This window comes from Toxorhynchites rutilus, chromosome 2 (assembly GCF_029784135.1).
Source record: "Toxorhynchites rutilus septentrionalis strain SRP chromosome 2, ASM2978413v1, whole genome shotgun sequence".
NCBI lineage: Eukaryota > Metazoa > Arthropoda > Insecta > Diptera > Culicidae > Toxorhynchites > Toxorhynchites rutilus.
Genome location: NC_073745.1, coordinates 320,622,196 through 320,646,004, shown reverse-complemented (window position 1 = coordinate 320,646,004; position 23,809 = coordinate 320,622,196). Strand labels below are relative to the sequence as shown.

General features: G+C 38.9%; 1 protein-coding gene across 7 annotated transcripts in view; it reads left to right on the top strand.

Moving 5' to 3' along the window:
• Positions 1–20,399, top strand: part of LOC129765053 (protein GDAP2 homolog) — a 315,411-nt gene extending 295,012 nt beyond the window's left edge. For all 7 annotated transcript variants that reach the window (XM_055764883.1, XM_055764880.1, XM_055764879.1 and 4 more), the window contains 4 exons: positions 7,323–7,476; positions 7,538–7,677; positions 18,427–18,625; positions 18,694–20,399. In XM_055764883.1, the coding sequence (XP_055620858.1) occupies positions 7,323–7,476; positions 7,538–7,677; positions 18,427–18,625; positions 18,694–18,750 (550 nt within the window). In that variant the 3' untranslated portion in view covers positions 18,751–20,399. The remainder of the gene's footprint in view (positions 1–7,322; positions 7,477–7,537; positions 7,678–18,426; positions 18,626–18,693) is intronic.
• Positions 20,400–23,809: the final 3,410 nt, after the last annotated feature.

The window sequence follows — 23,809 nt, the reverse complement described above, 5'->3', positions numbered from 1 at the left end:
AATCGGTCCAGTAGTTCTAAAGTAATTTTTTTTAAAAAAGTCATTTTTGGGAAAAAAGGCTAAAATGATTTTTTGAACCATCGGGTAACTTTGAAAAATCATTACTCAAAAACGAAAAAAACGCTTCCCTGGTTTCGAGATATGTTATGTGAAAAATCCTCGGCTTGCCATAAAAAATATAAAAAAATATAGCGCCCTTGGTCCCGAGACCATGAAAACTATAAAAAAACAAATACATCCAATAATGACAAAACCAAAACCTGATATTTTTGCAAGCGTATCATTTTCCCAAAAATGACTAGCTTATATCTTTAATTTAGCTTTAATTTGATATGTCAATCGTCTAAATCGGTTTAGTAGTTCACAAGTTATGAATTTTTGAAAAATGACACTTTTGAAAAAAAAGGAAAAAAAGTCGATATTTCGGATCACCCTAAAATGAAAATGGGCATCCTAACAAAAAAAAAATACGGGTCTAATATTTTGCGATAAAGAACGGAACTACCACTTTTTACGAAAATCTGAGAACTACTATATCAGTTTGACATGGAATGGCTTTATATATAGATAGTTTTCATACTGAAATATAGTTTTCCGTATTTGCACCACATTTTAGTTCTTTTTTTTGCGTTATCTGTGATTTTCGTTATTCTAGGTGACCTTGCTACTAATTTCTGCGAACAATCGTGGTTCTACTGTACATATTTTTAAACGGTTTTATTTAGCTTGCCCTTTAATCTGTTTGTATGTTTGTATGTTTGTAACATGTTTGTCTGTAGCGCTGACCCACATTAATAAAAATTTGACCCCCTTCCTGTTGACCGATTGATCTGAAATTTGCAACACACCTTTATCTCTGTAGTCAACCTTCCTTCCTAAATAAAACCATCAATTATAAATCCAAGATGGTGGCCGCTACAAAATGGCGGATCACCAGTGCTTGGATTTTGAATGAACTGAATATGAGCATATGCCCTTCATTCGTTTTCTCATTCATGTACGTTGCTCCCTTTGAACCATTCAACACTACGGTGCCAGGCGAATTGCCTTGATTCACTGCCATCGACATCGGTGAACCATCAACATTCGAAGCTTGAATTTTAAAAGAGGAGCTCGAGCATTCTAAGCTCATTCTTTCTTCTATTCGCTATGATACATACTTGTGGACGTCATCCACTCACAGCTGTAAACTAAATACAGGCGCTTGTGCTCTCTTAGCGGGCTGTGGCCGAGCCTTGGCTGCACATATGGTGCACGGGAGGAGAATTGAATTGAAGCATTTTTCTAGTTTCGCATTTATTTTATTCACAGCAAACTACTAGGCTTAAACGTGAAGTTTATTAAACTTTTAATGTCATAACGTTTTATTTGAACGTTACGTATCTTTCAGGTAATAATATGAAACTTGAACTATTAATGTTAGTTCAAATATTCTATTTATAACAAGTTAATCTACCTAACAATGGTTTTTGGCTAGAATTATCTCCACCAAAATAGGTTTTTCAGAAAATCATCATAATTTTTGAACTTCAATAGTTGGGCTATGTTGTTTCATTTAGGAATGTAACACGGATTACATTTTCCTTTTCAACTGCAAACCGGAAACTGGTGCGTTAGTGCGCTTTTTATAAAGTAAAAAACTTTAGTACGCGAAGATAAGCGCTTTGGTGTTGCATGTATTGACATAAACTTATATACAGTATCAGAACAAAGCCATTCCTTATACTTCTATTAGGCATGGTAGAGTTTGATGAAAGGCACAACTTGACAAACCTGACCCAAAAAAGTTATTCGATATACAATTTTGGACCTGTATACAGTTTGAAAAAGAAATATTTTTTTAATGTTTCGAATATGACTTATTTCGAAAAAAAAGTTTTAACGTTAAGGTGAAATATAAGTGCCTATTATAAGTACAGTGGGGTGAAAATCGTGACTTTCGAAGATTTAGTTGAATTTTTACCAGGAATTTTTTATATCGATATTGCAGCAAAATTAAGAAAGACAGAAGTTGGGTGTCGAAGAACAAATTGTAGAGAACTAGAGAACTTTAATCCAATCGATAGAAACAATAATGTTTATATTAATTTCTGGGATAAAACTAATAATAACATATTGAAAATTACCAACTTTTAAGTTTTTCACTTCCAAAATGTTATTTAAATACACTAATTTAGATGTTCCAGTACTTTATTCTTTAGCGTACTTTTTAATGTAGATCAGAGTCTGAAACAACAATAAGTTCTATAACTCTGTCATTGTTGAAATTCAAACATATGCGTAGAAGGATTTTTCTCATCAAATATGATCGTCTATCATCTCCTGAAAGATTCTGAATAAATTTATTTTTTTCGTATGAGAAAGGTGTGACTTTAAGAAATGAATAAAAAAATTAAATTCTACTTTTATATTAAAAAAAAACGAAAATATATGCATAAAAAACGAATAGAACAATGTTTTTGACTCGATAAAATACAGAATTCGATTATATACAGTTCAAAGTTCGTAAAAAGTTCGGTATGTATATTAGCAAATTTCGAAACTGTAAGAAAGTATGAAACGCTGTTGAAAACTATAGAGAAACTGCTATACGCGATGTCCAGAACAACAACGACATACTGCTTCGCATAGTAGTTTCAAAACAATTGATTGTTATTTCAAGCATTAATTCCAAGAGTATAAATCTAAACATTTGATTTTTAAACGATTTGTTAATAAAACTTGTCATTATCGATGCGCGTTTTTATTAAAAACATAATCGAAGTTACAGAAAGACATAGACAAGTTTGTTAGAAAAAACATATCGTTCCTATTACACGATATTGCAATGAATTCGAAGTTTTGAGGTAAGTTTACTGCTTGCTTTATTCACGTGAATACATTCCTCGTACAGCGAAATACAGCAAATATGTACAGTGTTGTCTACCGTAAATTTCTTGGTGGAAGGAGTAATATTACATATCAATCCAGTATATAACGTATGAACGTTAAGTTATGAAATATCATTAAAGATAATTATACAGTAATTCAAGTGAGAATGAAAATATCTTATAATTTATCGAACATTGCATCGCTCACCCAATCATCACATTATATTCATATAAACTTAAACTCAAAACATATGAAGGAGTACCTTATGAATCTGCTTCAAAATAATGTCGACGATATTAATACAAAAAGTGCGACACACGGATCGCGCGCATTTCTAAAATATAGATTCTAGCTGGCTCAAATGAAATACGCTTGAGGAATTATTTGCATTCAAATTCAGTAGCACACACTGAATTTGAATGATTCAACTGCAAACTGGCACTTGAATCTCATATGCTACTGAACCAAATATACTGCTTACAGCCTACGTTCAGGGGATAAAAAAGAATTGCTAGACTCTCTTCCAAATAGTCTCACGACTCTTTAGCGTTATGAGCACAAATTCTTCAGCACATATGGATGGACACAATCGTTCTCACTTTTATTTCTCGTGTGGTATCTTCAGCGCGAACAGCAGTTGCTTGGTACGTTAGTGTGAGAGCTTTAGAGCAACTGAACTGTTTTACGGTTCGTTCATTCAAATTTGAATGAATGGTGAAAGCACTGCGGATCACATATTTTCTCAAAACTTCATCAATATGGGTTTTCCAAAACCCCAGCAATATGGGTATCAAATGAAAGGGCTTGACTAATAGAACACAGTTATCTATGAAAAATGCAAATCTATGATGGCTGCCACTATCAAATGGCGGGCTGCATATTAGGCTGTCAAAAAAGTCCTGCGGTATTTCCGCGAGGTGTCGTTGTAAGCGCGTAGTTCTAGTTGTATTCATTGTATCGAGTCATACTATAGCTTGTTGGAAAGGTATTTTTGCGCGCTATAATATAGTCCTTGACAGTGTTTTGTTTGGTTAAGTCGTTCGTGAGTTATAGTGTCGCAAATATGGAGCAAAATAAAGAGAAAATCCGACATATTTTACAGTACTACTATGACAAAGGCAAAAATGCATCTAAAGCTGCCAATAAAATTTGTGCAGTTTATGGACCCGATACAGTTTCCATTTCCACCGCACAACGATGGTTTCAACGTTTTCGTTCTGGTGTAGAGGTCGTCGAAGATACGCCACGCTCCGGAAGGCCTGTCGTCGAAAATTGCGACAAAATCGCTGAATTAGCCGAGAAAGACCGGCATAGTAGCAGCCGTAGCATCGGCCAAAAGCTGGGGATAAGTCATCAAACCGTTATTAACCATTTGAAGAAGCTTGGATTCACAAAGAAGCTCGATTTATGGGTGCCACACACGTTGACGCAAAAAAACATCTTTGACCGTATCGACGCATATGAATCGCTGCTGAATCGCAACAAAATCGACCCGTTTCTGAAGCGGATGGTGACTGGCGATGAAAAGTGGGTCCCTTACGACAATGTGAAGCGCAAACGGTCGTGGTCGAAGCCCGCTGAAGCGGCTCAGACGGTGCCCAAGCCCTCATTAAAGGCCAGGAAGGTTCTGCTGTGTGTTTGGTGGGATTGTCAAGGAATAATCTATTATGAGCTGCTTCCCTATGGCCAAACGCTCAATTCGGACCTGTACTGCCAACAACTGGACCGCTTGAAGGTAGCACCCATGAAGAAGAGGCCATCTTTGATAAACAGAGGCCGCATTGTCTTCCATCAGGACAACGCCAGGCCACACACTTCTTTGGTGACGCGCCAGAAGCTCCGGGAGCTCGGATGGGAGGTTCTTTTGCATCCGCCGTATAGTCCGGACCTTGCACCAAGTGTCTACCACCTGTTTTTGTCCATGGCGAACAAGCTAGGTAGTCAGAAGTTAGCCACAAAAGAGGCCTGTGAAAATTGGCTATCCGAGTTTTTTGCCAATAAGGAAGCGAGCTTCTATAACAGGGGTATTATGAAGTTGGCATCTCGTTGGGAACAAGTTATCGAACAAAACGGCGCATATTTGACTTAAAACAGATGATTACTAATTTTATGAACAAATGAAAATTCAAAAAAAAATACCGCAGGACTTTTTTGACAGCCTAATATTTTCTCAATACCCGATTAATATGGGTATCAAATGAAAGGGCTTGAATAGTAGATCACAGTAGATCATGAAAAATCCAAATCCAAGATGGCCGCAATCACAAAATAGCAAATTACATACTTTATTAAACGGTTTTATTTAGCTTGAACTGTTCGTATGTATGTTTGTATGTATGTAGGTAGGGTTGTCCCACATCAATAGAAATTTGACCAATAGGAACTGATTTATAAAATACCTTTATCTCTGCTGTCATTTTAAAACTACTTATCTTGAAAATCCAATTTGGCCGCCGCTACAGAATAGTTGATTCCATATCATCCCAAAAAAAGGTTGATTGAGATATGTGTATCAAACGAACGAACTTGACTTGGAGAACACACTATGTATTTTCTGCAATCCACTCAATATCGGTATCAAATGAAATTTTTTGACTGATAGAATACAGTACAATGGTTTTATTGTAGAGAAATATTCTAATGAAACAGATAATGTACTAAAAACTAGAAAATAAAATAAGTGAAAAAAACCTTTTTTTTTATTTTAGTCTTATCAATGCCCTAGACTAATGAAGAAGAGGTGTGATAACTATTAAAGATTAAAGAAACGACCATGTACATTTTGTTTATTGTACAAAAAAAATAACCTATGCAAAGTTCCAGCTCATGATTTGGGGGTGCTTCAAAGCGCTCAAAGTTTTGATTTTTTCATTCATTTCAGGAAATTTGGAAAATCGATTTTTTTTTCGATGCCAAATGACTTAAAAATGCATAAAACGTCGAGATATATGGTGTTATATCGAATAAAATGGCCGAAAATCGACTTTTTGGACCTTAGCCTGAGGGGCCAAAAATTCAAAACTTTGAGTGCCCCGCCCTTCTCCTTCGAACAAAAAAATCGCAACTAAAATTGGTCATGAAAAATCAAAAAATGCCAAAATTCTACATAGAGAAAGTTATAGAGTGTCAGACCCGCGCATAGACGATTCTGCGTATAAATTGTTCTATATCCAATGTATCCAATTTCATACGTGGACCTCTCCCCGTTCACGACACTTTTTTCAAAATGGTTCGTTTGTCCTGTCACACAGTATATATCGATCCCCTTTTTAATTGACCAATCCAACCAGATCGTCCGCCACTTTCCTGTTGATAAACTGGCGCGTGGCGAGTCCGGACAGCCCGGACCAATTATCCGGGCTGTGCTTCGGAATACACTGCGAATAAATTATTTAAATTCTTCTCGCTCGGTCTAGACCGCCACTAGACCTGTAATCAATCCTTGTTTTGTGGCGAACGAATAATGTATAATTTATAACTTAATATAAAACGTGATACTCTTGTCATTCGCTGCGTCATATTTTGTTAACACATCCGTATCAGTTTGAGCCAATTATTCTAAAATAATTAGTCAGTGGAATCTTCCTTGAGATGATGTAATGCTACAAATATACTTCTCACGCCTTTGGCGCTCGCGTTGAAATTTAAACCGTCTAAACCAGTGTACATACTCATAGTCAACTGACTATCTGACTGACTATATTCGTATTCAGTTGGTAATGACTTCTAGCTTCTTCACGCAGTTTCTCCGCCAAAACGACTAAACAGTCAATCGAGCCCTGATTCTGTGGATGAAATTGATGTACCACAGTCCCCATAGGCATCACACAGTCCTCCATGATTTTCAACTACTCTTTTCTTCAAATGAAAACTTTCCTCAGTGCATTTTTGTTGGCACAAGTGTAATAACTATTATGTGATATTGTTGAACAGAGATAGAACCGCATCACGACTGGCATCCTCATACGTCGTTTACAGATGACAATTAGCTCGTTATTACATTTGCATTAACGATTTTTAATTATGATCCCCTGGGCAATGTATCTTATTGCAAAGCTGACAAAATTGCAAAAGCTATTCGAAAAATATGTCTCAAACACAATTTAATCTATTTGAATATTGGAATATTTTTTTCTATTTTGAATCTTTTTCTATACAAACAAATGATGACAATTGATGGCAAAGCTTTCCGCGAGTGCATCTTTGTTGGCACAAAAAATTATATGTTCGGATCAAAAATTGGAACGTTGCTTACACTTAGGAAAAATCATACACACTGAAAACTAATAAACAACAATGGCACTTGTACAAGAAAAAAATGAAAGCATTGTCCGACACATTTTAGTGCCATTAACACCATCCGTTAGATGAAATTCTGTAAAATTACTAGTCCATTTAATAGGTAACTAATCCAAACAGTACTAATTGCGCATCCATTTCCTGTCTTGCAGATACGAGCGGTTGCTTCGCCGTGCGAAATCGGAAGACCTATCGGAAGTGTCCGGCATTGGCTGCCTGTACCAGAGTGGCGTGGATCGTCTTGGCCGACCGGTGATAGTGTTCTGTGGCAAATGGTTCCCCGCGCATAATATCGATCTGGAAAAGGTACTTGGGTGTAGTTTTTACTGTTCATAACTAATGATACACATTTTGATATTTTTTGTAGGCCCTACTGTATCTGATATATCTGCTGGATCCCATTGTCAAAGGTGATTACGTGATTGCCTATTTCCACACCCTCACCAGTTCGAACAATTACCCCTCGCTGCAGTGGTTGAAGGAAGTTTACAGCATATTGCCGTACAAGTGAGTATTGATTTACCATAATTCTGCGTTATGCCAGAAAATATTATAAGTTATTAGCCGAAACAAATCTATTTTGTCAATAATCATAAACGGTTTCACTAATAGGAATTTGATTTTTGTGAAGACATGACGACATAGTTTTGTCTTAAGAAAATATGAATCGATTGCACGGTTAGTATCGAGGGTCATTATGTTACGATCATCCCCTCTCGCTAGCATGTATTTCGTCTTAGACACACTGATACTAAGCCCAATCAGCCCTCATTCGTGTTTCAGTCGGCAATACAAGTCTGTTACCGTTGCATGTATACTTTCGATTATGGTTATGGCGAATCAGATAAGCTTCCATCGCCTTGTCGAAGTTTTTTGAGATTCTCAAACGGTTCCGACAGATTTCCTGAGATCCGCACACTGCACTGCACACCGTTCACCGTTGCCTGAACAAGTCCTGTCAGCTTTTGAGAAAACGCGTGCTCATTCGTGTTTCTTCATAGCTACCGTTGGTCGATAGTAATCATATGCGGCTTTGAAGTCGTTTAAGACGTGGGGCGTAGGAACTTGATATTTGTGACTCTTTTAGAAGATATGCCACAGGCTAAACAAATGGCCCGTCTCCAATCATCCGTCTCCACATGCAAATGGCGCTATTTTATAGGCAACATTCATGATCGTGATTGCACGACAGCATCTACCAACGTCTCCGAAGGCGTTATATGCGGAGAACAAAATACCCCGCTGCTGGACTGGTCATCCTGTACTTTAGATTGCAATCCCATTGAGAAGCTCGGGGGAATCTTGGCTTACAATTTTTTCCACTTTCCGTTTTTAAACGGTTTTATTTAGCTTGCCCTGTAATATGTTTATATGTTTGTAACATGTTTGTCTGTAGCGCTGACCCATATTAATAGAAATTTGACCCCCTTTCTGTTGATCGATTGATCTGTAGTTTGGAACACACCTTTATCTCTGTAGTTATTATAAAACTGTGTATTTCATTATCTTGAAAATCCAAGATAGCGGCCACTACAAAATGGCAGTTCACAAATTTTCTCAAAACCTAATCAATATGGATTTTCCTAAACCCCATCAATACGAGGGTCGTTCAAAAAGTTTCAGTGCCTCAGAAATCGCGGAAAAACAAATTTAGGACAAAAAACAAGGTGATTTTCGTAAGCTACGTTTTATTTTCTATATTTGTACATAATCGCCGTAACGTTCGAGGCATTTTTCATAGCGTGGCACAAGTTTTTCTATTCCGAGCGCGAAGTGCGGGGCGTCCACGTTTTTAAGTACGATGTAACGAATCGTTGACATCAAAACTCCATTAATATGAAAGGGCTTGAATAGTAGATTACAGTAGATCATAAAAAATCCAAATCCAAGATGGCCGCAATCACAAAATAGCAAATTACATTATTAAACGGTTTTATTCAGCTTGAACTGTTTGTATGTCTGTAGGGTTGTCCCGCATTAATAGAAATTTGACCAATAGGAACTGACCGAACTTATAAAACACCTTTATCTCTGCTGTCATCTTGAAACTGCCTATACCATGATCTTGAAAAATCCAATTTGACCACCGCTACAAAAAAGCTGATTCCATATTATCTCAAAAAAAAGTTGAATGTGATATGTGTATCAAACGAACGGACTTGACTTGTTAAACACACTATGTATTTTTTTGCAATCCACTCAATATCGGTATCAAATTAAATTATTTGATTAATAGAATACATTACAATGGTTTTATTGTAGAGAAATATTCTAATTAAACAGATAATGTACTAAAAAACTAGAAAAAAAATAAGTAAAAAAAACTTTTTAAGTTAAACGGTTTCATTGTGATTAAACATAATAACGTACTAAAAGCTAGAAAATATCTAGGCAAGTAGCAGTTAGCAGTTATCACACCTCTTCTTCATTATTCTAGGGCATTGATAAGACTAAAATGAAATCGTGGGGCACGTTGGATTTACATTATCCACAATTAGCGACTTCATCATATGGTTCCAACAGGACATTTACCCCTCCCCAAATTCACCTCGAAGGTTGCGAAGCGCTATTTCCAGTCCAAAAAGATTAAAATGCTTGAGTGGCCACCCCAGTCCCCAGACCTCAACCCCAGTGAGCATCTATGGACAATACTGGATAAAAAATCCATTGTACGAGTATGCATGCAGCGTAGGATGCGATTCCTCAAAAAATGTTGCATAATTTGATCGAAAGTATGCCCAAACGACTAATAGCAGTAATGGATCTTGGAGGACATACTTAATATTGATATATTATCCAAGAGCGTCGTTTCATTTTCAATGTTCTGTTTTTATCATGTTTATTACTTTTTTTTTATTTCCTAAGCTAAATCACTGATATTTGAAACAAAAAAAGAAGAATGGTTTGGAGTAATATAAATTTGAAAATGAATACAAACAACAATGGCTTGTTTTGCATACAAATTACAGTGAATTTTCCAAAAAAAATCATGAAAAAGTATTTTGCGTAATACTCTTTATTTTTTTTCTTTCCAAAACTGTATTTTACTGTGTGATTTCCCTTTTAGTTTCACTCTAGATAGCTATCAGCCAAAACCATGTGTTGAGGATGAGATTTTATATTAAAACTAGCTGACCAGGCAAACTTCGTCCCGCCCAAAATTTGTTTTTTGTTATCAATACCTTCAAACATCCACGTTTTCTTACTATGAGCAAGTTCATGGGTCCAATCGCAGAACTTTTCATTGATTGATCTTCTAATCGACCCCGTTGAATTTACCTTTTACTATAAAATTCCTAGTATTACTAACAAAGCTCACCATTATAATATCAGATCATTTTCAGACATAATTCTCGTTCAAGATTTTTCAGCCACTTGCAAATACCATGTTTCTCCCTTACATGGAATAAATGTTTTATACAGAAAATATGATAGAATAAAAAAAGCCTTAAATCGGACAATTCTTTCCTCGAGTTCTGCTCGTATCAACACATTCGGTGATACTTTTTTATTGGTGTAGATAGAAGAAGATATAGGAGTGCGTTTCATCACATTAAAATCCATTTCCAGTTTCGAACAAAGATCAAAGACCAAATCACCTACGCTCCAATGTTATTCCGTCGATATTTTCGGAAAAATATGGGAAAGTTGGATCTGATAAAATGTTCTTTACTGACGGTTCATTCATAAACGGGTCAACTGGCTTCGGCATCTTCAATGAAAATTCCAGTGCCTCTTTCAAACTCAAAGATCCTTGTTCCGTGTATGTCGCTGAACTGGGTGCGATATATTACGCATTAGGGATCATTGAAACATTGCCCATCGACCACTATTTTATTTTTTCAGACAGTCTCAGCTCAATAGAGGCAATCCGCTCAATGAAAGTTGATAAACGCTCATCTTATTTCCTAACAAGAATAAGGCATCTATTGAGTGTTTTGGTCGAAAAATTATTCAAGATTACCTTAGCATGGGTTCCCTCTCATTGCTCGATTCCGGGGAATGAGAAAGCGGACTCGCTAGCTAAGGTGGGCGCTTCAGAAGGCACACTTTTTGAAAGGCAAATTGCTTATAACGAATTTTTTCACATTCCTCGTCAGGACACACTCGTTAGTTGGCAGCGCATGTGGAGTGAAGATGAGTTCGGTCGTTGGTTACACACGATTATCCCTAAGGTCTCGACGAGTGCATGGTTCAAGAGATTGAATGTAGGTCGTGATTTCATTCGCGTGATATCTCGGCTTATGTCCAATCACTACAACCTAAACGCGCATCTCTATCGCATTGGGCTCGCAGCAAACAATCTTTGTGATTGTGGCGATGGCTACCACGACATCGAGCATGTTGTCTGGTCGTGTATCCGGTTCCATGCTGCTCGCAGACAGACAATCGGATATCCCCGTCCGGGATATCTTAGGTAGCCGGGATCCTGATCTTCTGCTTCATCTATACCTGTTCCTCAGAAACGCCGATGTCAACGTTTAATGATGTTTCCTTCGTTGTGTCCCCGTTTCATATCCCTCCTATCCGATCGATAAACTTTTACTTAGTCGCGGCAATACATACACACACTCTTTACAGATGCACGGGCCAAAGGTTGTGCAGTCCACTGATCGTTCAACAAGAGCCAAAGGTTGTACCGCTCATGACAACTCTACACGAACTGATGATTGCGCCGGCTAGTGACCATTCTATCCTGGATTCCTCGAGTCGAGAAAGACGCACCACGCTAGATATGGGGTACAGACTAGGGAGCGTTGCTGATTAATGGTCAGCTGCATCCCAATAGGAAGTAGCCCGTGTCGGGCACACGTATAGAGCATCGAAGACTGCAACATACCAATTATGAGAACACTTGTAATACTAACCTCGAGCCAACCGCGAGTAATCGGTTACATATTACTAACATAGTTGTAAGACAAAAATTGTCAAAGTATTGGACTCCCGGCCCCGTCAGGCTAACGCCACATGTGCCTTAATAAAAAATATATTTTGGAAAAAAAAAGATCAATTTCGCTAGCGCATCACATCAAATGGACTAACAGCACTTGTAGTATATAATGTAATTGTAGAACATATGGGAATTTAATTTTCTGAATTTTCCCTTTTTCGTTCAGAGTTTTCCAAAAACTTTCAGTTGTCATGTTTGGTTGGAATATTTTTGGTTGAAATTTATGTAATATTTTTATGGGACCCCCTCTCCATTCCAGAGGAGGGAGGGATGTCCTACCATCATAGAAACATTTATCATACCCAAAAACCCTCACATCCTAAATTGTGCGTGATTAGTTCTCGAGTTATGCAGAAATTTGTGTTTCATTTGTATGGCAGCCCCCCCTAAAAGAGGAGGGAGGAGTATCTAACCACCGTAAAAACATTTATTGCACCCTAAAACCTCCACATTCCAAATTTGGCTCAATTTGATTGATTAGTTTTCTAGTAATGCAGAAATTTGTGTTTCATTTGTATGGCAGCTCCCCCTTAGAGAAGGGGGTGGAGTGTCTAACCACCGTGAAAACATTTATTGCACCCTAAAACCTCCACATGCCAAATTTAGTTTCATTTGCTTGATTAATTCCCGAGTAATGTAGAAATTTGTGTTTAATTTGTATTGCAACTATTGAAATGTACGTTATCGCAAATAGCTGCCAAGTTTATTATGGCGAAAGTATAGAGACATGTTTTATGGACGTTTTTCGAGCACTGAACAGACAAACCAATGATATTTTCAATATGAATTATTTTACTTTTTAATTCCTCTTTTCAGAATATAACAATATTTAACAAAAAATAAGTGGGTTGAGTTGAAAGAGTCCCAATTCCATGGCGTACCACAAAAAAATCCAGTAGATTCCTAATCAGTAGACTCTGCTATGGTTTGAATCTCATATAAGCCTAAAAATGTTTTTCACCAAAATGGCCGCAGTTTGAAAGTAAAAACAACTTTTTTTTTGCAAATCTTCCTCAACTGTACTTTTTTTTCAGAAATCTGTACTGAAACCGCTACCATTGGAATGTTAGTTGCAAAGAAAAATCTGTTTTCTTAGCATAACATATATTTCTTTAGCCTCAATTTTCTCATCTGTTTGATGATATTTATACTTACTCTTGCTAAACTTAGACTGCTTACTAATAGTTGTTTAACAATTTCGAGCTTCCACACAAATGCCTACACCCTAAATTGATTTTTAGCTCATGTTTTGTCATCCTGATTTATGACATTAAATGAGACATTACATAACAGAAAATGTCATGACTCACACATACTGGTAAGCATTTGTATAATTGTCATTTCCACGATCCGTACACAATAAAAACATTGTATATTACATACGTCAGATCAATTCTCGAATACTGTAGTATTGTATGGTCCCCCTACATAACTTCACACGAAGACAGAATTGAATCTGTACAAAAACAATTTTTGTTATTTGCACTTCGTAAACTAGGCTGGTTTTCATATCATCTACCTCCATATGAAGCACGCTGTATGCTAAAAAATATTAAAAGCCTAAAAGAACGTCGGAACTCTGCCATGATTCTATTTATTATTGATATCATATCACAACGAGTGGACTCAAAAGAAATATTAGGAAACCTAAATTTTTACGCACCGATTAGGAACCTGAGGAACTCTAACATTTTTTACATAGATTATCGAACAACGAATTATGCCAAATACAGTCCTATTAATCGTATGATGAGCCTCTGTAACGAACACAGTGAAACAATTGATGTAAGCATGTCAAGGTCAATGCTCAAAGACTATCTGAATAGAATAAGATATCGTTAAATTTCACTGTAATATTTGGGCAGCATATTTAGTCTACGCTGGTTTGACGAAATAAATAAATAAATAAAAAAAAAATTTATTCTGTTAAAATTGTCTTTTAAATTAAACGGATAAATTATCCAGCCAGCTCTCTTTAGATTTTTAGTTTTAAGTAGTATTAAGAATGTATCGGTCTACAATTTAGATTGACGACAATAAAATAAAAAATAAAATATACATGGTACAGCAATATAAGATTAATACGAGCGAGCGAAACAAAAGACTAATAGATATTGTTCTCCTTCATGCGCTCCTTTTTTACTCTTAGAAAACACCTCCCAACTTTATTTTATAATCAGGTGCAATATTATCACGTATTTGCTGAACAACTGCTGAAGCATCATTAGACATGTGGATAGCGTGGTCGTGTAAAATAGCTTTGCATTCCAGCCGGCCTTGGTTCGATCCCCATTGACGTCGTATGGACTTTTTTTTTGGCACAATCCCAAAAGAAATGAGAAAAGAGAACTGAAAGAGATGTCTGCACGCATACATAAAAACCATTTTTAAGCTTTTAAAACAGCTCATTATTTGCGCATTTGACTCTCCAGCACACAAAATGGCATCATTTCTGCCAAAGATGACATGTTTTCTGCCAACGCTAGTTTAGGTGTAGAAGCTCACCCGATAAACACTCATTAACTGTTATAAAACTATTCAGTTGAATAATGGCCGAACAACAGCATTAAGTGCTTAATGAAACGATATGCTTAACTACACCTGCTATGCTTGTTAAACAGAATAAAATTAAATCGAACAAATTTTGACAAACATTTAGAACGTTCTTTAGACAGCTGCATTTGCCAATGATTCCTTTGAGAATATCCCCCTGTAGTAGTAAGATAGAAGGTGGTTTTTCAGTTGTCTAGCAAAGCAAGTGGTGCGATGGAGGTGATAAGTTTGTATCTCGGTCATTTTATTGGGTTTTTTTCCAAAAGCTTATAGAAAGCTGAGCAAGTTTCGTCTAGCAGCCGTAAAAGACTTTTGCAAGCGCCTGACAAGGTGCTGAAAAGCGAATTCTATTTATAGGAATTTATAGAATAGAAAAGAGAAAATAATGCAGTCAGACGAAGATCGTCCTTTTCATAGCGCCGTCTAAGTACAACTAAACAAATCAAAAGATGGCTGAACAACCGTTTCCACCACCAATTGGATAAATGTTTTCCTAACTTTTTGAATGTAACGAACAAGACTAACTAAATCGTTTAAGTTGAATAATTTCTTCTTATTTGCGTGTGGTTTTGATGGCAAATAGTTCAAACATAGTACCAATATTGAAGATTAGCCATCGAAGCGTCAAAGTGCGAAAATCAGTCCTTTTGAGACTTCCAATTTTTTCATTAATAATGTACATGTGTCTTTTCTGCAACAGTAATTTCATCTCGTATCAGTTTCATTTTTGGGGCACGGTAATCGTTTTCCAGCTTTCGTAAATCTCCATCGTAGAGACCCAAAAACGATTCCACGATTACATTGATGCTTATTAGATTGGAAAAGATTCTGTACCCTACAGAATCTGCACCGAAAAAATCTGTCTTGTAGACAATCAAGAAACATGATGAAAACTTGTTCGAATTTCTAAACTAAAATACCCCCCCTAACTACATTGACCAACAAAGTTGCACATACACGACAATGAAACTGCATACCAACAATTTAATCAGACATTTCTGAACCTTGCGCACCGTGGTTTTGTAGAAACAGTTGAAGCTGATTCATTTTCTTCGCGAGAACAATACACAAGCAGATCATGTGTTGCAATTGGTTCCCGTATGTCAATGTTAAATTAATATTTCACTGAGTATTCTACTTGAACCATAGCGGAGATTTTTCTCACAGTTGACGCTCACTTGGTCACAGGTGATTATATTTTGTTCCGCCAGAACCATTTTTTCATTCGCAACCACTTCAATTTACCGTTAGCAACGCATAAAAACAACAATAAAGTGCGGGTGACGCAAAAATACAGGAGCAACCTCCAACAGGCGGCACGACGATCGAACAAAATTTCATTTTCCTTTATTTGGAGCAGAACCGCTGCTTAAAATCACGAATGGCTTATTTAGAACCAATAAGTTGATAATGGGCAGAAGCCTTAATTGCAATATTTCATCTCTCCGTATTATTTGTAGAACGAACGCAGCTTTTGAATTTTGTGTGACCGATTTACACGTGTTCGATTCATAGTGGTGAAGGATATTGTACCCTCCTTCCTTTTTTATTAAAGATGCTTTAAACTTGGAAGATCATTCGACAATTCCCGATTCGATTAATATGTTTATATGTTTGCAGCAAAAATAGTTACTAACATAGAAGCAATTTCATAATAAAAAGACCCATTTCTGATATGGCAAGCTCACTAAAAGACGTAGTACCACGTTAAAAACCAATGGTTATTCCAAAATGGTAGTGATTGGTAAGCCGCGAAGGGCTGTTATAGACCTGCACCGGCACCTGCATTGAATAACTAAAGCTGACACACTGCAGAACTTTCCACCTTCTAGTTTGTTTCATTGAGTGCGTTTGAAATACAACAACGAAAGAGATTTTTAGAATTGTTTGAGTCATCGTGAATGAACATGAAAATGCGTGAACGTTACATGAAATGCTATACAATCAATATTGAGTGATGATTTGTCAATGAGAGTGACTTTGTGACCATTTCGGACTTGATACAAACAGAACAAATGATAGACCTCAACAGGGCCACAGCTTTATACTTCCGCCAAAAGTATATTGTGAAGAACGAGACTGTGAACTCCCGTGGTGAATATTATTCGTGCCAAGCAAGAATAGGTGTGAAGCCTTCCAAGAATCCCCAGGGAATCCGAGGAAAAACCCTAACCGAACCACTTTCATTACGATAAAAACTTTTGGAATCTGTTGTCATTCACACTTCCAAATATGTCCAAAATTGTGCTATCGATAGGGTGCTGTCTGTCTTAGTTGCTATGAAGTGGCCTCAATCTAATTTTATCGATGTTCTCCGATTTCGGTACAAGTTGTACTTGGCAGTTCGGATTGGCCATAGCTGCTCAATTAATTTTCATAAATTCTATTGAGATCTGCGGGAACGACTATTCGCTACCGCCTCTGAATATTTCTCTCTATATTTGCTAATTTCGATCTACTGCCTCTAAAGGGTGTCCCACATCAAATTGCATCACGAAAAAAAACGCGGTAGAAAATTACTCATTGGGTATTATCTCTTGAAAATTTGGGTAGAAGTAGTTTAGAGTGTAAACAATCACTATATTTGTGTCGTTGTCAGTTTTTGAAAATTGAAAAAATTAACTAATCCGAAAAGTAACGTCGCGAATCGCAGGTACCTGGAAAAACCTCGACTATCTCATTGGGACATGTGATAAACAACTCGGAATCGTGCTGTCAACGCTGAATCGTATGATTAAACGTTACTACGAAACTCTGAGCATCGAACGGAAGTAGAATAAGGATCACAAGCGTGTTGTGAAAGCGTTGAGGCGAAATCCCAATACTTCGGTCAGAGATATGGCCAAAGAGTTGAATCTGTCCAAGTCTCGTTCAGAGAGCCAAGGACCCGGAGGGGCTGCATACGTACGAAGTGCAGAAGACTTCAAATCGTGACGAGCGGAAAAATATGGTGGGAAAATCACTGACCCGGGAACTATACATAATTGTCTCATCATGGATGATGAGACTTACGTCAAGGTGGACATCCGGCAGCTTTCGGGACTACTGTTCTTCACCGCCTAGCACAAGTTTAATGTTCCGGAGGAAGTAAGGAAGTAGAAACTTTCAAAGTTTGCCAAAAAATACACGATGTAGCAAGCTCATGTAGCAAACGGAGTGTGCGGTTCGTGAATACCGGGACTGTAAACGGACAGATCTAACTCAAGGAGTTTCTACAGTAGCGTCTGCTTCCTCTGTTAGAGCAACACGAAGGCCCGACGATCATCTGGCCGGATCTAGCTTCATGCCACTATTCAATGAATGTCCTGGAGTGGTACGAAGCCAACGGGATCACTTTTGTACCCAATGACATAAAATATACCCACTCCCCCCCCCCCTCCACGCATAGGAACTTAGGCCCATTCATCGAAAAATCCTGGGCTATTATAAAGCAGGCACTTCGGAAGCATCCCAAGGAGGCCAATTCTGAGGAAGACATAAAGAAAAAGTGGGTTTCCGCCCAGAAAAAGCTGCAGCCAGATGTTGTACAGAGCTTTAAGAATGGAGTTAAGTGTAAGGTACGATCATACGGTTATGGTATCGAAGTTTAATGAAATGATTATGTCAAAAGTCTTCTAATGGGTTATGTTTTATTGTCTGAAAGTTTGAAAAGGATTGGTCAACAAGGAAATTTTCACAGCGTTTTTTCCGTGGTGTAATTTGGTGTGATTCTTTAATATTCCTTATATAATTACATTTTCTTCTCATTCCAGATACAAGAAGAACCTGAAGGCATTCTACATCGTCCACCCGACGTTCTGGACCAAGATGATGACCTGGTGGTTCACGACATTCATGGCACCGGCCATAAAGACGAAAGTTCATTCGCTGCCCGGCGTCGAGCATCTGTATTCAGCGATTGCGAAGGATCAGTTGGAAATACCCGCGTACATCACCGAATACGACATGGCGGTGAGTGATTCCTCCGACTTGGACTTTGAATGCTTCTTTACTCAATTTTTAACATTTATTCTTCTCAGACGAATGGTATTCACTACTTCCAACCGATCACCAATACCTCCTCGCCTGCGTCCTAAGTTGGGCCCCCTAGCCCAATTCGTAGTGTCGCATTTGAAGTACTTCTCCTCTTGTGGAGTCCTCATGTTTTATCCGAAATCCTCACCACATTCACATACACACACACTCACTCCAACCGTTCCATTCCGGTCATCGTCACGCAGATGTCATGTAATGAATTTTCATAATTCGGCAAACGCAAATATCGTGGGTGGATATTGATGTTCGCGATAAGTTGATTTCATCTAGTGAGAGGTGTATTAAGCGAAACAAAATGAAAACAAAATCCTGCTTCCTTTCCGCCGTTGAGAAAAATAAATTGAACAAAAAAACTAGCGTCTATATATATATACAGATAAATATATTCAGCAGGAGAGATAGCGAAATTTTGTAGTGAACGATGCGACGCAAGGAAATAAGGAATAAGTGAAAAACTATAGCTTACAGAACAAAAATGGAGAAAAATATTATTCTTATCGTTTTATCGAGATTATGGTTAAAACTATACACAATTAAAACATTCTAGTTACTAGAAGGGAGAGGGAGAGGGTATAAATAAAACGATGATACAGAAAAAAATATTACATTGTTACAAAATTATGATCAAAAACCCAAACAGAAGAAGGAGCCTCAGCAAACGTTAGCAATTGCCGTAGCGAAAAACGAATCGCCGAGAGAGAGGTCAGTAGCAATCGAGGCGACTACTTTTCTGTAGTGTGGAAGAAGTTTGCTTAAATTGAAACAATCCGAATATAGCGCAGAAGCAGCAGCAACATCATTTCCCGCGCTTATGGGATGGAACCAAAGCCTAGACAAATCCGTAGATACTGAATCTTAAAAAAAGGAGGGAAAAGGAGGAGACAAATGCAGCAGTAGCTTACGTGGCCCACATTTGGGACAGTTTGTTTGTAGTACTCAGTTCATAAGAAGAAAACAGAAGAAGCAAAAATCGAACGAGACAAACAAATAAAAACAAAAAGTCAGATAAATTACGAAGCAATTTCTTGAAAAGAAGCCACATTTTAGAAAACATTTAGGAAGTATGTTGTTAAAGCTAAATACGAGTTAAAGTCGGAATTCGAGTGCAAATTAGCAGAAAAGTGGGGGTGACTCGTTAAATTGGGTGGTATAGTCAAATAAATTCTTGCTTGAGTTTAAAACGGGATGCTCATTTAGTTCTATGGCCGAACATCGGAGAGCATCACACGCTCGAGTTGTTGACTACGGTACTTAAACTCTTCGTGGGGCACGAATGTGAAAAACGGTGTGCTTCGAAGTCTTTTTTGTTAAAGCATATAAAATAAGCGAGCGTTGCAAGGTTTTTAGTTTCCTCCCGATCGTTCTTATATTGTGAAGTATAAATAATCAAAGTTTGAAATGCTACCATAAGAGTATATTACTTTCGACAGTTTCCCCAAATTTGCGACTAGCATCTAAGTGTTACGTTGAGAAGACTTGTTTAACGTTTATAGGAGATTATAGGTTAACTAACATTGCGTATTATTATTATCCATCATAAACAAAACTATTATTATACAAATACGCATATAAGCATACTGGGAAAAGAGTACACATATTGCAGAATAGAGCAACAGCAACAACAAAAACAACCGCAAGGCAAGCCTACAAGTGCTGAATAGTAACATAGAAACCAATGGCAAAGCAACATTTTCATAGAAAAAGTAACCGAAGAAATAACAGGAAATCGTAGAGTATATATTGTTGATGAATTACAGCCGAGCGTTTAGTTGAGTTGCAAAGCAAACTAGCAAACAAAACTGAGAACAAAATGAGTATATGTATAAGCAGATATTAGTAATTGATTTCGAGATGAGCAGCCAAAAATAAAGAAGAAACAAATATTACTTGTTGGTAAGGTTTTGAGACGAAAATTATGAAAAACAATGAGAACAGTTTTTTGATCCGAACATTCCCAGATGTTTCTTCTAGCTGATCAAATACTTGAGAGAAATGTTACAGACCATTATTAGCTTTACGTCAAGCCAAATCCTGGAGAAGCTGCAGAGGATTTTGTTAGAATCTACACAAAGATTGAAAAGATGAAACGTTGTGGGTGTAAAGACATGGATCATTTAAGCAACTTTGCATACTTCAAATCTTCAGAAAAGAATTAGAGAAGGAGAGTTTCTCGTGAGCAGCCATCGAAGACGGACTTCGTTGATTGCTCTGTGTTTTTTTTATTTTGTTGAAGTTCCGGTGATGTGCACTATTTCCTTTAAAGTCCAGAGGTTTCAACTAGAATTGTGTTGAAAATAATAACGAATGATAGTGACCAATAGCTAGTTTTCATTCTTCGGCATAAGCTTCGAGTAACCGGTCGTGTGCTGTGAGCGTCTCCGTTGAAGCATTGTTTTCGGTTACCGTTGGCTGTTATTATTTTTTTTTGTCGCCCGGGTGTGCTTTTTTCGCGCGTTTTCCAATTGTTCGAGATATCGTGGAACGCAGTGTGAACTCGGAATTGGTGAGAAAGGCTGAATCGTCAAAGCCTGGCAAGGCCAGCCGGCTTTCAGTTATCGCCGATTTGTCGCCATCGCAGTCGAAGTCGGACATCGGTGGTCAGTTGCACGCACACAATACCAGCGCGATTCGCTGCTAACTTACAGCAGTGTGAAGGAGAGCATCACTTCTTAGTGGTGTGTGATAGTGCCGAGCGCTCAAGCGCTCCGATTGAGAAGCAAGCAGCGGTTGCCAGTTCATCAGCACTGGGGTGCATTGTGGTGAATAGAAATAAATAAGATATAAGATTTATTTTGGCAGACTTATCTCACTTCTTAACTAGGTGAACCTAGCCAGAATTTTCACCTGCCCCCGGGCTTCTGAATGCCAAAGGGGGACTAGGCTCTGCGGAATGCACGTATCTGCATGCTCGTGCTGTTTCAGTCCTGACCGAGAAATTGTCGGACAATCGCGCAGGTGCTAAGGATGACCGACTTTTGGATGCCGGCCAATTCCTTCTCCATGTTCAACACCTTTAGCGCTTCCAGAAGTGTCTTCGGGACAATTCCAGTTCCAGAGAGAACGACTGGAACAATTCTTGGGACCTCTCTTAGCCCCCACAGTTCCTTGAGCTCCACGGCCAATGGTCGGTACTTGCAGATTTTGCGACCGTGGGTCTCCTCCAGATTCTGGTTCAGTGGAATAGCGACATCGATGATGGTGACTTTGCGGTCGCTCTTGTCGTAAACCATTATATCTGGGCGGTTGTGGTGGATCGAGAGGTCGGTCAGAACAGTGCGATCCCAGTACAGCTTGAAACGGTCATTTTCCAGGACAGGTGCAGGCAGGTACCGGTAGTTTGGTACGTTGTCTTCCAGTAGAGCACATTGGAGCGCCAGTTGTCGATGAACAATACGGGCCACGTTGTTGTGGCGCTCGGTGTAGGCTGCGTTGGCCAAAACGGGACAGCCTCCCATAATGTGCTCTATGTTTTCACCTGGTTGATGGCACATCCGGCAAATGTCATCAACGTCTTGATGCCAGACGTACCGCCTGCAGTTTCTCGTCGGCATTATCCTGTCCTGGATGGCTATCATGTCGGCTTCTACTACTGAAGAGAGTTCACCACGCGTTAGCCACAGATTAGATGCGGCCTTGTCGACGTGTGGCCGGTCCAGTTGATGCACTGCCTTCTGCTTCCAAGCTGCAATCTTCTCCTCCACTGTCTGCAGATTGCAGTTGAGTTGGTACTCCGCTTGCGCCAAGTGCAGAGCGCTGTATCCTCTGTCGGCGGCGCAGACAGCCCGGTATAGCGCGTTTTGGTTGGCGCGTTCTGCGAAGTACTCGCGCAGTTGTCGTACCTGGGCAACACACAGTGCAGATATGTCGACTATTCCAAGTCCCCCTTCTTTGCGTGGCAGTGAAACTCTCTCCAGTGCCGATTGAGGATGGTGCATTCCGGCCTCTTTGAATGCTTTCCTCATCCTCCTCTCAAGGTCCTCTAGGTTAGTTTTGCTCCATTTGACTACACCAAAACTGAAGGTCAGTAGGGGAACCGCGAATGTGTTGATCGCGCGTACCTTGTTCCCCGCGTTGAGGAAAGTCCTCAGGACACAGTTCACTCGACTCAAGAACTTGTCTCGCAGCTCCGTCTTGATGTCGGAGTGGCGAATCCCGGTGAGCTGTCGGAATCCAAGATATTTATAGGATTCGCCACGAACCATGTCTCTTATGAACTCGCCGTCATAGACCTCGTAACCTCCGGATTCGGTAAGCTGCCCTTTCAGCAGATGGACACAGCGGCACTTGTCGAGGCCGAACTCCATGCAGATGTCCCTGCTTATGTCTTCGACAACCCGGATAGCTACACCTAGACGCTGACGTGAATCAGCGTAGACCTTGAGATCATCCATGTAGAAGGTATGGGTCACTTCTTCGTGGGCGCCGTCGCCATACCTTATTTTATAGCCATGACCGTTTCTATTGAGCGTCCTACTGAGGGGGTTCAGTGCCAGACAAAACCAAAGCGGGCTGAAAGAGTCGCCTTGGAATATCCCCCTCTTTATCTGCAGCGTTCTAGACTGCAACACATTTTCCCCATCACTGAGGTGCAGAGACGTGCTCCACTGCCTCATCGCATGCTGCAGGAACCTAACGACGACGGGATCAATCTTGTATAGCTCCAATACCCGGACGAGAAACGAGTGAGGTATGGAGTCATAAGCCTTCCTGTAATCGATGTAGGCCATACTTAGGTTCCGCTGGTTATATACCGCCTGGCCGACTATGGCTGCGTCGATGATGGCCTGGTCTTTGCAGCCATGCGTATTTTTCCTGCATCCTTTCTGCTCTTCTGCGATGATATGGTGTTGTTCGCAGTGGGCAGAAACTTTGGCGGTTATGATGCTGCTTAATATCTTGTACAGACTCGATAGGCACGTTATCGGCCTGTACTTTGATGGGTTCAATGTGTTGCTGTCTTTCGGGAGGAGGAATGTGACGCCACGGGTGGCGAATTCAGGGAGGTTGTGTGGGTCACGTAGCACCTTGTTGAAGCACTCAGCTATCTTTTGATGTGCGACGGTCAGCTTCTTGTGCCAGAAGTTCTGAACACCATCGGGG